Genomic DNA, 14,720 nt, shown 5'->3' on the forward strand with positions numbered 1-14,720 from the left:
CACACACACACACACACACACACACACACACACACACACACACACACACACACACACACACACACACACACACACACACACACACACACACACACACACACACACACACACACACACACACACACTCTCTCTTACTCCATGCTTCTCATATCTCAGTGTGTGTGTGTGTGTGTGTGTGTGTGTGTGTGTGTGTGTGTGTGTGTGTGTGTGTGTGTGTGTGTGTGTGTGTGTGTGTGTGTGTGTGTGTGTGTGTGTGTGTGTGTGTGTGTGTGTGCGTGCGTGTGTGTGTGTGCATGCGTGCGATCTGCATATGGGAATGGTACAGTTTGTCTAAAGGCCCGAGGGCATGTTGGCTGTAATCCCTGCCAACGTTACACCCACTCTTGACCCCGGTCTCTAACGGGTCAAGTCTAAGTTTCCAAACAAACAACGGAATTAGTCCAGATTCCTGCGCAAACTCCCCGTACAGCCCCCATCTCCCTTTAAGCTGTTGTTATAGTATGTCTCATTGAAGATAGTCAAATCATGCTGTACTGATGGGAAAGACTTTCCCACAGTGGTGGGAGAAGTACTCAAGACTTTTTTTTTACCCATTGAGACCTGAGGCATATTCTACCTAATGTCTAATACGTAGTTCCCACACTTTGAAGATTTTTCAAAAATGTTCAAAAATAGCAGATGTACAAGCGCTGCGAGCTTGTACATCTGCTATTTTTGAATAGCCAACGCAAAAATCTGAAATGACACAGATGCTTTGAAAGTGAAAGTAGTAATAGCATAACCATACTGTAAATACTATGTTACAAGCAAAAAAGGGCCCACATTCAAAGTTTTACTTGACTAAAACTACGAAAGTAATGGCATCAAAATATACAACAGTAGGCCTACTCATACATATTGTTGAATGTCCCATTTTACAATTTGTTTTTCAAAATCGGTCAAAATTGGTAAAAACATCTTTCCAAACTAGCAGATCTGCAAGCTCACGGCACGTCGCATCGCAGCACGTTGTGAGCTTGTTGAGTGGTTATAATAATCTAAACCTGAAAAGTAACTAATAACTACAGCTGTCAAATACTTGTAATGGAGTAGAAAAGGACAATTTTGCCTCTGAGATGTAGTGGAGTAGAAATACTCAAATTAAGTAAAAGAACCTTGTGTAATGAGTAAACGTAATTGGATACTCTCCACCACTGCTTGTCAACCATCTCTTCTATGCTCCTTTTAGCATCATCAACAACAACAACAACAACAACAACAACAACAACAACAAGAAAGTATAAGTAGCAGTGGTTCTCAAAGTGGGGTCTCGGGTAAGCCTGTCACAATTATTACATCATCGTCTAATCGCAATTATTTGAGATAATCGCAATTATTTTTGCATAATCATCATAATCGTTTCCACGCAGAAAATTGTTCATTCATTAAATAAATAATTAAAAAAAAAAAGCAGAAATAGCAGATCTACAGTGTTGTAAGCTTGTAGATCAACTATTTCTGCAATTTGTGCAGTATTTGATTATGAAGCCTAAAAGACAAACAGAAATGTAATTTGTATTTATATGTTCAAATGTTCAATGGCCAAAAACACAATGAAATCGTTAATCGTAATTATTCGTGTGACAATTAATCGTCAACTTAAATGTTGTAATCGTGACAGCCCTATAGGAAGCCCCTAGGTGAGAGGGTTCCAAATGAACCCTCTTCTCAAGGAACCGGGTCCATTCGCTTCCAAGTACTCTCTCAAGAGTCATGGATCCTTGAAAGTAAAGAAAGTTTGAAGCGTTGCTATACAAGCACAGAGCAGGGTGAGTGGGGTCATTCATCAGAAGGAGCGTTCATTGACCCTGCGAGGGGCATTCCAGAAGCACTTGGAGGAGAGACAGGCCTTCATTTCATCTCAGGCGCAGAGAAACAACATTTGCTCATTTCATTATCTGTTACACAACCGACTTGTTTCAGTCGAGCCCATCTGATCGCTCACAGATATACGTCCCAACAGCCATGCTGATCATTCTTAACCCCTTAAAGACCTGAGGCTGATTCTACAAATGCCTTTCTAAATCCAGTTCTCTGAAAAACCTTTATCAGTGGTGCTCCACTGCTCAAACGTTTTCATGTGAAGGACCCCCGAAATTATATGTAATTGGCCGCGGACCCCCATCTCAAAACATTACGTTCCAGGGACCTCCCAGAAGCAAAGATTTGAGTAAAAAACATTTGGGTAAAAAATATATATATTTGCACACATTTTCTAGATAAAAAAAGATCTACAAGCTCATAGCGCATAGGAAATGTATGTATTTTGCATATCTGATCTACAATATTTTCCCTAATTTTGTGCAACACTGTCATAGGACAAGGTATAGCAGAGGGCATTCATTCATGAAAAAAAACATAAAAGAATTACAAATATGGAGATACAAGGATTTCTTCCCAACAGTGATGATAAAACAAATCATCTCTGTTGGGTGGCAAGTGGCAACCTCATATGTCCAAAACTGTTACTTTTCAAGTAGTAGAAAGTAGCAAAAGTAGCAGATCTACAAGCTCGAAACACGGCGCTTTTGTGTGACGCTGTAGTGTGATCAAGTAGGGCGTTAATTTACGAAAAAACACAAAAAGTAAAAATATGGAGATCAGATAAGAGGTTTCTGCCCCGGACAGCGACGAAATGGTAACACATGTCAGCCGTGAAGAAAGTCATCAGTCTTTATGACATGGTCGCCTAATTTAGCACAAAGTCACAGACAACTGTGTTGATGATCCCTGTATGGAAACCATACCCTTGAAGAGGGTATGGTATTCAATCATGAATACCTTAGCCCAGTGTTTCTCAAGCTTTTTCATGTCAAGGAACCCCAAATGTATATGAATTTGGCCACGGACCCCCCCCATCTGAAAAGATGTTGTGTCAGCGACCCCCCCTAAGAGAAGTTTTATATTGTTAAAATGTTTTTCCACAATTATCCAAGATGAAAATATTTTGAAAATAGCCGATCTACAAGCCGTCTATTTTCAAATAACTGAAGTATAAAATAGGGTTAAAGTGGTTAAACTGATTTTGCTGGGGACCCCCTGCTGGAACACCCTTAAGGACCCCCTGTCTATAATAATTACATGACCCACGACCACGGGCATGGGGATTATTGTTGTGTTGTTGTCATGCCAGAAAACAAAACAACAGCCATAGCAACAGATTAGTACTGCTGTATGCTACAGCTATAGCAACAGATTAGCTACTGCTGTATGCTACAGCCATAGCAACAGATTAGCTACATTTAGCACCTTAACAATATGATCCCAACTGGTTTCCTGAATGAAATGTTGCAGTGTCATTTCAGGGAGTTTATTCACGGTGGACCTAAACAATATGAACCACTTTCAACTCTATTTTGGGCGTGGCATTATACTGTAGATGAAGATTTTTTTTAAATCAAATATTTCCAAAAATGAAAAAACATTGTTTGCATTGCAATGTGACGTGTTGTGAGCATGTAGATATTTTAGATATTAGGCTATTTTAGCTATTTGCAGTATGACGAAGTATCCCAATTTCAAAATATTTGTTTCACATAATTCTTTCACATCTTATAAAGACCAATTAGCGAGGACCAATTACATAACAGTTTGCAAGACAAGCCAGAGGCGAGGTTAAGCTGAATGCAGTGAATTTGCACTGTGTTAACATTTAACAGCTTATAGGCATGAGGTCCTGTCCGACTTGTTTACCAAGTAAGGAGAGGAGGGACCCAAATACCTTAACGGTCGCTAAACAGAGACCGTACCTGCACTGATGACTAGAGATGTACCGATAAAAAAAAAATCCTTCCCGATACTGACACCCATAACTTCGATACCGAGTACTTATCCAATATCAGTGTGTAATAAAAAATAATACATTCTAGGACAGTGGGGTCCAGGGACCCTCAGGGTTCCTTGAGGGGGTTGCAAATGGACCCTTGCAGGTCTGTAACTCTGAGAGTGTACAAATGGAACATTAACACTCTCAAGAGTTAAGGACGTCCTTGAAATTAAAGCGTTTGAGCACCACTGATCTAGGAACAAATAAAATGTCCATTAACAAGTTAAAGTGCAGCTACAAGTTAGGACAAAAATAATGTGAATACTGTAGTACAGTAAGAGCACAAAACAGTTGTGCAACATGAACTGAAGCATTACAAAATATTACTGGAAATGAAATATCATCATGTGACAAATTACGTGGTATCAGCTCAGCATAGACTCTATGCCGAGTTCTACTTCAACCAACTCCCCCGCACATTGCAAAGCATGTTTGCCGGTGATGACGAGATCACCGTGCAACAAACATTACCGTATGTGGAAACAAGCCACGTTCACAATCACAAGTGCACTGCTGCAGTGTGGGTTTAACGTGTAACAATTACTATTATACAAGATAGCACGGTGTAGCCTAAAAGAATGGCTAACACTTTATCATAATGCCACATTTGTAAAGAAAAGCGATAAGGCTGAAAAGCGCCCTAAGTCTACAGCGTAGACATGGTATATATTGCAATTATTTCGAGATAAATTACGACGTAGCTTATATCATACAGCAATTTCTTAAGGACGAATGTGTAGCTGGAGGATACGTTTAAGACGGCGCTATGCAGCAATTACTGCGTTACGGCAACACAGTGTCAACAGTGGGAGACATGCCACAGGGTAGGGCATGCAACAGGAGTCGACCCCTCTGTCAGCTGAATGCCTCGCATGTAATGTAATGTAAATGAAGTGGCAATATGTGCCCTACTGTGTTTGGCAAGTGGAGATGACTGGGGGCAGCTGCCATGCAAAAGCCCTGGCAGCTGCCGGTGCCCTCCACCGGCCAAGAAAGACCCGTCAAGCAGAATAATGTGTCGGTTTGACTTCCATATGTCGTGGGCCGTCACACCAGTGACTTTGTCCAACCAGTGTGTAATAAAATACAACGTAGACAGACAGGCTCAAAGTTATTCCCTTTGAGCATGGTGTTGCTCAAAGGGAATAACTGATGGAACTCGGGTTGTTTCCGTCTAGCGACGTGGCCGTGACGAGAGTGAAAATGAGCCCTTGGCTACAACATGAGACCCTACCTACACGTCTTCGTGGAACGAGATCAATAAGAGCAGAGCACCTGGCCCACGTGTCCAGGTCAGAGCTTAAAGGGGTAGTTCACCCCCAAAATAACTTTTTTTTCTATGTATTCCTCACCACCTGGAGCCTTGAATTCATAGATTTTTTTTTGTTTTTGTCACATTCCTAAGCCAATAATTTGATTATAATAAATTTGTCCCCATTGATTCCGGTAGGAGACACAAATGCATTTGTGTCTCCTACCGGAATCAATGGGGCTAAATTTATTATAATCAAATAATAAAGGAAGGAATGCGACAAAAACAAAAAAATATCCATGAATTCAAGGCTCCATGGGGTGAGTAATCCATAGAAAAAAAGTTATTTTGGGGGTGAACTACCCCTTTAAACCTAGTCTTGCCTCCGAGCTACGAAACCCACCTTCCACTTCCATTCATCTATTGAACGACTTCCATTGCTGTACAACTTACTGCTGGACAGACAGGCCTGCCTGCTCCGCACCAGCCAAAGCAAACGGCGCGAAAGGTGAGCCGACTTTCTCCCCCACCAACCCCACCCCCTCCCCCAGTTTCTCCCTCACAGAAGAGAAATGCAAACAAGTCGCTCGGCGCCGTGACACTCACCTGGCAAAGCCGATGGAGAACGCCGCCAGAGAGGATGCTGAGGAAGAAGTCCCAGACGCCTCCCCGTACCCGTTGCCCCCCCTGCCCCAGCAGTCCCCCGCCACCGGGGGCAGGGCGGCGTAGATGCCGAAGGGCTTCTGGTCCGGGAGGCCGGCCGTTCTGTAGGGATAGCTGGGCCCTGCTCCTCCCACTCCGGCGGCCATACCCGCAGAGGCCGACACGGGGCCTCCTCCGCCGAGGAGCGAGCCCCCCAGGCCGCCGCCGCCGCCCTGGAGACAGGACAACTGGCAGAACGCAGGGTTCTCCTTCTTCTCCAGCTTGACCACGCCGGGGGTGCGGATGTGGACGCACGAGTCGTCCGCGTCCTTCGCCTCCTCCTTGATCATCATGCCGGACAGGAGAGACACGGGATGCTGAAGGGGAGGGAGGGGCTGCTGGTGGTGTAGGAGCTGCTGCTGCTGCTGCTGATGGAGATGAAACGGCAGCTGGTGGTTCTGCTGCTCCGTGCCGTTGACCCCGGGGCGGCCCACGCCGTTTCCGCTCGCCAAAGACCTCGTATCCTTTAGCATGCTGCCGACGGTGCTTCCTCCTCCTCCTCCACCACCTCCACCGCCCCCACCTCCTCCTCCTTCTCCTCCTCCTCCTCCTCCCCCCACGCCGCCTCCGTTCCCGTGCAGGACGTTATCCAAGTGAGCCACCTCGTTATCCAACTCGAAGTCGCTGATGTCCTGCAGCGACACGGGGAAGTCCAGGTCGCGCCAGATCTCGCTGTCCTCGATGAGACGGCTGCCGCCGACGTCCAGCGCTACGCCGACGGCAGCGCCGCCGCCCACGCCGCCGCCGCTCTGGGCCACGACGTGCGGCGTCACCGTGTGCCTGCCGCCGCCGCCGCCGCCGTACTCGCCCAGGTCCTTCCCCAGACTGAAGACCACCTCCTGAACCTCCTCCTTGACGTGCTGGGGGAAGAGGTCGGGCAGCGGCAGGTTGCCCAGGACGCCGCTGTCCGAGGTGCTGATGACGGCCGTGGGCACCTGGTCCAGCTCGGCCAGGTTGTCCAGGAAGGACAGGTTGTCGTCCACGCTGAACAGGCTGACGTCTGGCTGCTGCTGCTGCTGTGGCGGCGGCTGCTTTTGCATTCTGCCCATTTTGCCCTCTTTCATCACGTCGCCCGCGATGATGTGATGCTGGGGGGTCTCTACGGGAGCGCCGAAGTCTCCCGGGGTTTTCGTACCGTTCAGTCCGTTGGAGGGGGTCTCCCTGCCCTGCTGGGACCTGGGGCCGCCGGGCAGGTGCATGGTGGAGAGGAGAAGGGAGCCGGCCGTCGTGTCACCCGCCTCTCCTCCTGCTCCCCGCTCTCCTCCCGTGTCCCCAAATGTCAGGCTGCTGTCTCGATTGCTGCTGTGCTTCAGGCCACTCTGATCCATATCTTGCTCCTGACAGAGAGCAGTGCGTGCACACACACACACACACACACACACACACACACACACACACACACACACACACACACACACACACACACACACACACACACACACACACACACACACACACACACACACACACACACACACACACACACACACACACACACACACACACACACACACACACACACACACACACACACACAGAAAGAGAGATGGGGAGAAATGAAACGTAAGTCAGATAAAGAAAGACAGATGGCGAGAGAGGGAGAGAGAAATATACAAAGAGAGACAGAGAGACAGACAGAGAGAGAGAGACAGAGAGACAGAGACAGAGAGAGAGAGACAGAGAGAGACAGAGAGAGAGAGAGAGAGAGAGAGAGAGAGAGAGAGAGAAAAGACAAAAGAGGTGAGCTGTTGTCCTTATCTGGTTATCTGCTTATCTGGTGTGCTGTGATGTATTTGGGTCAATGACATGAAGTGCCAGGCACAGTGGATAAACATCAATCAACATGGCAGATTAAACATTTAATTCTTAATTGACTTGAATATAATCAAAACATTGCGTAACGATGCGGACACGTATTAGCAAGTATACGTTTGTAAATGGCAGATGCACATAATTCAGTGTAACTATGTAAATCATTGTAAAGTATAATAACTTTTTTTAGGATCCAAAAATCAAGTACTATAAGATAACATTGACGTTGCCATGAATGTGCAACATTTTCTTGTGGCTGCAATTTAAGGCTGCACCAAATTTTGTAGTTTGTTGTTTTTTTTGTTGTTAGTTGCTTTTTTTGGGGGGGGGGATGTTATAATAATAATAATAATAATAATAATAATAATAATAATAATAATAATAATAATAATAATAATAAATGTTATTTGCAACGCACTTTACATTTGAAACCAAGTGTTACATTGGCATAAAAAGGAAAAAATGTAATAAAAATTCAAAACAACAACATGAGACCGCCCCCCAACTATACACAGCTAAAAGGAGTTAAAAAGCTTAAAAACACCAAGGCATAGAACCAGTGCCTCTAGGCAAAATGCCTTCTTAGAAACGTCAAGGCACTGCAGCGCTGCTGTCAGATGGTCAGGGAGGGCTTTCCATGACAGAGGAATGTTTGTAGTCACAGGGCCCAGTAGAGGAATGTTTGTAGTCACAGGGCCCAGTTTGACTCTGTCAAGATTGACTCTGGCTTCACACAACAAGGCAAAGTACATAATAGTGCTCACATTAGTTCTACCACCTGCTCTGTCATTGAATTTCACTTGACTCCAAAAATCTACTGCGAGACACACACACACACGCACGCACACGCACGCAGGCACGCGCACGCACGCACGCACGCACACACTGTTTACTTAAGTAAAAGTATCAATACAGCAATGTAGAAATACTCTGTTACAAGTAAGTAACGACCGGAATTCACAATGTACTTGAGTAAAAGTACAAAAGTATTGGTATCAAAATGTACTTAAAGTACCAAAAGTAGAAAGTACTCATTATGCAGAATGTCCCATTTCACAACTTTTCAAATGTATAAAATGTATATATAATAATATCTTTTGAATACAGCACGATGCGACGACGCATTGTGAGCTTGTAGATCGGTAAAGAACATACCTCAAAATTGTACCTCAGTACCGTACTTAGTTACTTAAACCACTGCACAGTACCACAATGGATTAAAAATAACAGTTACTGATATTCCTCACTTAAAATCTCCTCACCTTCTCTGCAATGCTTGGCTGTTGAAAAAAACATGTTCAACAAGTCACTGATGTGCATATAAGGCCAGACTTAACCCCACCCATCCACCGTGAACACTTTCACTTCTAACCACTTCTAACCCTGTATCGAAACTCACACAAGCAGAGGTGAAGAGAAGACGCAAGACCTCCAGACATGACTGAATGTTTTCAGAACAACTCATGTTTCCATAAACATGAATTCATGAAATTTGCCAAACTGTTGCTCAGTTCTTTTTTTAACTCCACTGACAGCAGTGCTCTATAAGGCAGGGTTCCCAAACTGGGGCCAGATGATTAGCTTAATGTGCAACATTGTTTTCTCACTCAACAGTAAACAAACCAACATACGGTAAGTTTAAACAAGGTATCTGCATGTTTCTAAAGTTACAATTTAAAGACCTACAATTTATAATACCAAATTGGCCAAGCTGTGCCTATTGTGCCTATAACTCCAAGTGCTTGTCAGGGTGTGGGGTCCCTCATTCAATTATTTTGGGGTGTCGCGGCCTGAAAGGTTTGGGAACCCCTTGCTCTACGTACAACAATGTTGTTTTCCGTCTGTCCAACACTAGTCCTAAAAAAAATGATCTGGACGTTCTGGAACACTACGTACTTGCCATGGAATTTGTGCACCTTCATGCTCCGCCAGGATGAAGGTGACCTGTGCCACCCCAAGCACTGTGAGCCCAAACGGGGGCAGTGCCAGTGGACGTGGTGCTCCTGCATGGTGGGCATGACTCTGCACATTGCCACATGATCCAACGATGTTATTAGGGCTGCAACTGTTGATTATTTTCATAGCGACTGTTCTAATCGATTACTTTCTTCAATTAATAGAATAATAAAAAATATATACGTATATATATATATATATATCAATGAATTAATCAACCACTTAAAGCATTATATTACACTTTGTTGCACAACAGTGTCATGCAAACATTGTGAACATAACCGATCTACAAGCTCACAGCATGTCGCCTTGCGATTAAATCGATTAACAGTAGATTAGGTCATAAAGAGAATACACTGCTATCGTGCAGAGCCTGAGCCAGACACAACACCCACCTAAAGGCAATATTTAAACAAAATCCCCCCACCAATCCTCATCCAATAAGAGCAAACTGTTCAACTTGGAAATGATCATCTCTTCCAAGCAAAGCTTCCAATCCTGCCCAACGTTTGCTGCATGCAAGTAAATGTTGCACCAACAACTCTGACCTCACCTCACCATGAGCTTGTGAAAGCTACTTGCAGGGGTGTAAAATAACTAAGCACATTTACTCAAGGTCAGGCCAGGTCTCACTTGTAAATGAGGTCACAAAGCTCAATGTGACTCTCCTGGTTAAATAAAGCTTAGAGGTAATGTACTTTTAGAACAATGTTGAGATACCTTTCTTTACTTTGCTTGAGTTTTTCCATTTTTCGATTCGACTTCCACTCCACTACATCTTAAGAGGAAAATCAGTACTTTTTACTCCACTACAATTATTTGACAGCTTTAGTTACTAGTAACTTTATATTATTATTATTACTAAAACATACATTAACCACCCTATTTTATCCTTTGAAATAACTGAACTACAAGCTCAAAGATCTGTTATTTAAAAAAGAAAAAGTTTTGTACTTAGCCTAATAAGAGTATTTTCTATTGCTACTTCTACTGAGGTAACAAAATGTGAGTACTTCTTCCACCACTGTTGACATTCGTTATTAGAATGGAGGCCATAATGAGGTTCATCAATACTATAACCACAATATGGTGGACCAGTTGTCTCTTGACTGTTGTTATACATTGTCACAAAACAAACAGTCCCCCAAATCAGTTTGGAATTAAACGAATTACAGTGCATTTTATTGGCATGCATCTCTCTGTTTGTTTAGATGCAGATCTTGACTGGGCCAAGATGGCGGACAAGCAGACATATATTAACTTGAACACAGGCCGTTCTGTCCAATAACCAACAAGAAAGAATGTCCATACTATATGTCCCCCCCGTTTTGTGGAATTATCACTGTTATTAGGAATTGTTCATTTTACATGTATGTCACTGTGTTGTCTATTCTGTCCATTCGTTGCAAGACATTTTGTGTTTTGTTGTGAAATGTTGTGCTTTTGGCTTCATTCATTTGTTTTGTGAAATGTTGCTGTGTTTTTGGATTTGTCAATTTGTTATGTGAAATGTGTCTAAGACTTTGTCACCAGTTCCTCTTTATTAGACATATCTAGGTTAACACAGGGTGAACGATGCAATGAAATGTTAAGAAAATGCTAGCTCAGCAATAAGAGCAGAAGTATCCAATCAAATTTAATTATATTAAAAAGTAAAACAAAATGAAATGATTTAACACCCTACATTTTTATAGCCTACGCTATACATATATTAAAGTAAATTGTGTGTGAAAGATGAAAGTGGCAAGTGTATACACTAATACAGGAGTATTGCACCCTGGGTATGTGTCAGTCCTGGTGGAGAAACAGCCGTCATGTTTGTGATATTTTGTTTGTTCTCAAAGTGCGGTCCAGGGACCCTCAGGATTCCTTGAGGGGGTTCCAAATGGACCCTTACAGGTCTGTAACTCTGAGAACGTACAAAATGGAACCAAATGGGATTTGGTTCCATATGTACGCTCGCATGTTATGGGGGCCCTTGAAATCAAAAAGTTTGACAACCAATGTTTTATGATTATTGCTGTGTTATGCACTTCATGGCTAACATACAGATCATATTGACTTGTAGAACAAACAGCATGCCGGACAGACACATCCACACCACACACATGATGAGTGCATATTACCTACTGTAACAGCCCTGACAAACACCCACATAACCCAGAGGCAGCAGCAGCAACGTGAATGTTGGAGCAGTGCCAGGGCAGTGCAAGACTTTGCACCGGGCTGCAGCAGGCATGCCCAGGCTTAGCTTGTATTTCAGGCAAGTCCCCTTGAAAAAACCCAACCAGCACTAGTAGTGTGAAAGGTAACTGTCTGGAACGCTCACCCCAAAACACACTCGCACCCATTTTTTTCACAGACCGATCGCCCCCAGCGATTCTTGTATTCTTCTATTTGATTTACTGAGGTTACGTTTAGTTATAAGATTAGGTTTAGGCATAGTTTTACTGAGGTTAAGGTTAGGAATAAGGTTAGGTTTAGGCCATAGTTTTACTGAGGGTTAGGAATAAGGTTAGGTGTAGGCATAGTTTTACTGAGGTTAAGATTAGGATTAAGGTTAGGTTTAGGCATAGTTTTACTGAGGTTAAGATTAGGAATAAGGTTAGGTTTAGGCATAGTTTTACTGAGGTTAAGATTAGGAATAAGGTTAGGTTTAGGCATAGTTTTACTGAGGTTAAGATTAGGAATAAGGTTAGGTTTATTAGGCATAGTTTTACTGAGGTTAAGGTTAGGAATAAGGTTAGGTGTACGTGTAGGCATAGTTTTACCGAGGTTACTGTAAGAAATACCCGGTGGTGACTGTTCCGACTCCTGGGTTGCCGGATTTGACCCAGGCCGAGCGTGTTTTGGGGCGAGCGTTCTTGTATTCATGTGAACCCATTATGTTGTTACATTGGAGTTTTGGCTACACACATTTTTTTTGTAGCAACACATATAGACTACTGTGGGGTGAGTGCAGTGGAGGACATTTTCTATTTTTGTTTATGTATTATATAACCATATAGGTCGCATAACCAAGCATGTTACATTTTTACTATGGGCTGTAGTTTGATGGTGAGATAATTAAAAGGTAGGGTAAGTGATATTTTTGGGTATTTATAATTTTTTTATTAAAAAGGTTAAAGTACTATATTCTGATAGTAATCATTGCTACAGAGCGTTTGTTCAGTCACAGGGGTCTCTCCAACTCTTTAGTAAACAGAATATAGTACTTTTTCAGGTAGGTGACAAAGTTTAAGCCAATCAGGAGAGAGCAATGAAAATGCATTTTCTATTTAATAAAGAGCTGGAGAGACATGGGAGATTCATTTTACTGAACAAACACTCTATAGCAATGAGTACTATCAGCATATAGAGCTATTTAACACTTATTTTAACCAAAGTAAATCACTTGCCCTACCTTTAACTTGAAAAGAGTGATTGTAAAATAATTTCAGCGATACTGGCTGTGTATCCTTATTATGCCCCCCTTCCCCCTTGTTTCAAGGGAATTGAACCTTTGTCAAGTCCCGCCCTGTGCCCCTCTTCGCACCCATTGGTTGCTGTTTCTTGGTTGGACAAAAATCCTTTCTCTCCATCCACTACCATTGAAATAACGTGTTTTTCAGTAGCTTCATATTGATAGCCTGTGTATTCAATTCTTATTTTAAACTTGGTGTCAGTAAAAAGGAAAATCTCAGGTACAGTATAGTAGTGACTGCATGGGCATATCATGTTTGTCTTCTCCAAAAAAAGATGTTTTAGCAAATTCAACATAAACAACCATAAGGCGGAACCAGGTACACAGAGAGCCTGCTGGTTAGTCAGTCAGGGACCAATCAGAAGGCTGACAGTGACATTTCTCTTTCCAGGGGTCATTTCTTGCTCTTTGCCCCTATAGATCCATGTTTTGTACAGCCTGTAGGTTGTGGTAAAGAGTGCATATGTGTCAATATAGTGCATGACACATGCTACAGTATGCATATTGTGCTTCATCAGCACCTCACGATTATTAAAACCCAGAGAGGACAGAAGAATTATTATTGTGCAAATTTGTGCTGCGATTGTGAGCTTATAGATCTGCTATTTAAAAAAATATATATCTTAAGGTTTTTAACAACATTTTAACAACACAAATCTTGCATGGGGGGGGGGGGGGGGGGGGGGGTCCCACTCCCACTCCCACTATTTTCCCACTCCCACTATTTTCATTTGCAGAAATGCCAACAGCAGAAGCACGATCATTATAAACTATAGCCTGTCTGACAAGACAACAGTTCTGTTATACATGCAACTCGGGTACACACACACACACACACACACACACACACACACACACACACACACACACACACACGCACGGAACAACAACCTTCAACTCAACTCCAATTCTGAACTTTGCCTCCTGTCATTCGATCGGGGGGGGGGGGGGGGGCGGTGAGAAAATTGAAATGTCAAGTTTAAGAAAAAGGAGTTTTACCTTGAAAAGCCGCATCGTCGAGCAACTCATAGCAAAATCCGTTGGTATATTTCCGATTATTATGATAAGAATATATATTATTTTTTTTAGTGATCAATGCTGATCAAATCCTCCGCATGCTGCTGGCCGATCCCAGGTCGGCTGTGAAGAACATGGTGGTTTAATATTAATCCGGACGGTCTTCATAGATTACATAGAAGAAAGTCCACGGAGCGTAAACAACTGTCTGTGCTGTGCCACACAAAATGGAGCGTGTGTCTGTTAGACACAGTTAGTTGATGTGAGCCCTCCTCTCTCTGCATACAGTATATGTCATATAGAACCGCTGCACTGCACTGTGTGTGTGTGTGTGTGTGTGTGTGTGTGTGTGTAGCCCCCACTGTGGACTGCCTTATGAAACGCTGGGAGGGGAGGGGAGCGCGGCAGCAGCGCAACCTCTCGGCGGCGGCCAGGAACTGCACCCCCCCCGCTCGCAGTAAACATACACAGTGATTCTCAGAGGGTTCAACGCGGTCGTCTGTCACGACCGTCTTGGATGAACTTCAACATAAGTGTTTGCACTTTCTCCCTTTTTGGTCCGTACATCTACATAAACGCTCGCATTTCAAATGTAAAGTGCTTACCCCATGGCCACGGATGTTACGATTATGTACGGGCCATGATTAAAAGTA

General features: G+C 43.3%; 1 protein-coding gene across 1 annotated transcript in view; it reads right to left on the reverse strand.

The window, feature by feature from the left end:
* LOC308091142 (glucocorticoid receptor-like) overlaps positions 1 to 14,381 on the reverse strand; it is a 116,285-nt gene extending 101,904 nt beyond the window's left edge. The window contains exons 1-2 of the mRNA XM_080436522.1: positions 14,050 to 14,381; positions 5,724 to 7,156 (exon numbers count right to left, since the gene is read on the reverse strand). Of these exons, the coding sequence (XP_080292648.1) occupies positions 5,724 to 7,156; positions 14,050 to 14,079 (1,463 nt within the window). The 5' untranslated portion in view covers positions 14,080 to 14,381. The remainder of the gene's footprint in view (positions 1 to 5,723; positions 7,157 to 14,049) is intronic.
* Positions 14,382 to 14,720: the final 339 nt, after the last annotated feature.

The sequence above is a fragment of the Gymnoscopelus braueri genome (genome assembly GCF_963280865.1).
Source record: "Gymnoscopelus braueri genome assembly, chromosome: 8".
Classification (NCBI taxonomy): domain Eukaryota; kingdom Metazoa; phylum Chordata; class Actinopteri; order Myctophiformes; family Myctophidae; genus Gymnoscopelus; species Gymnoscopelus braueri.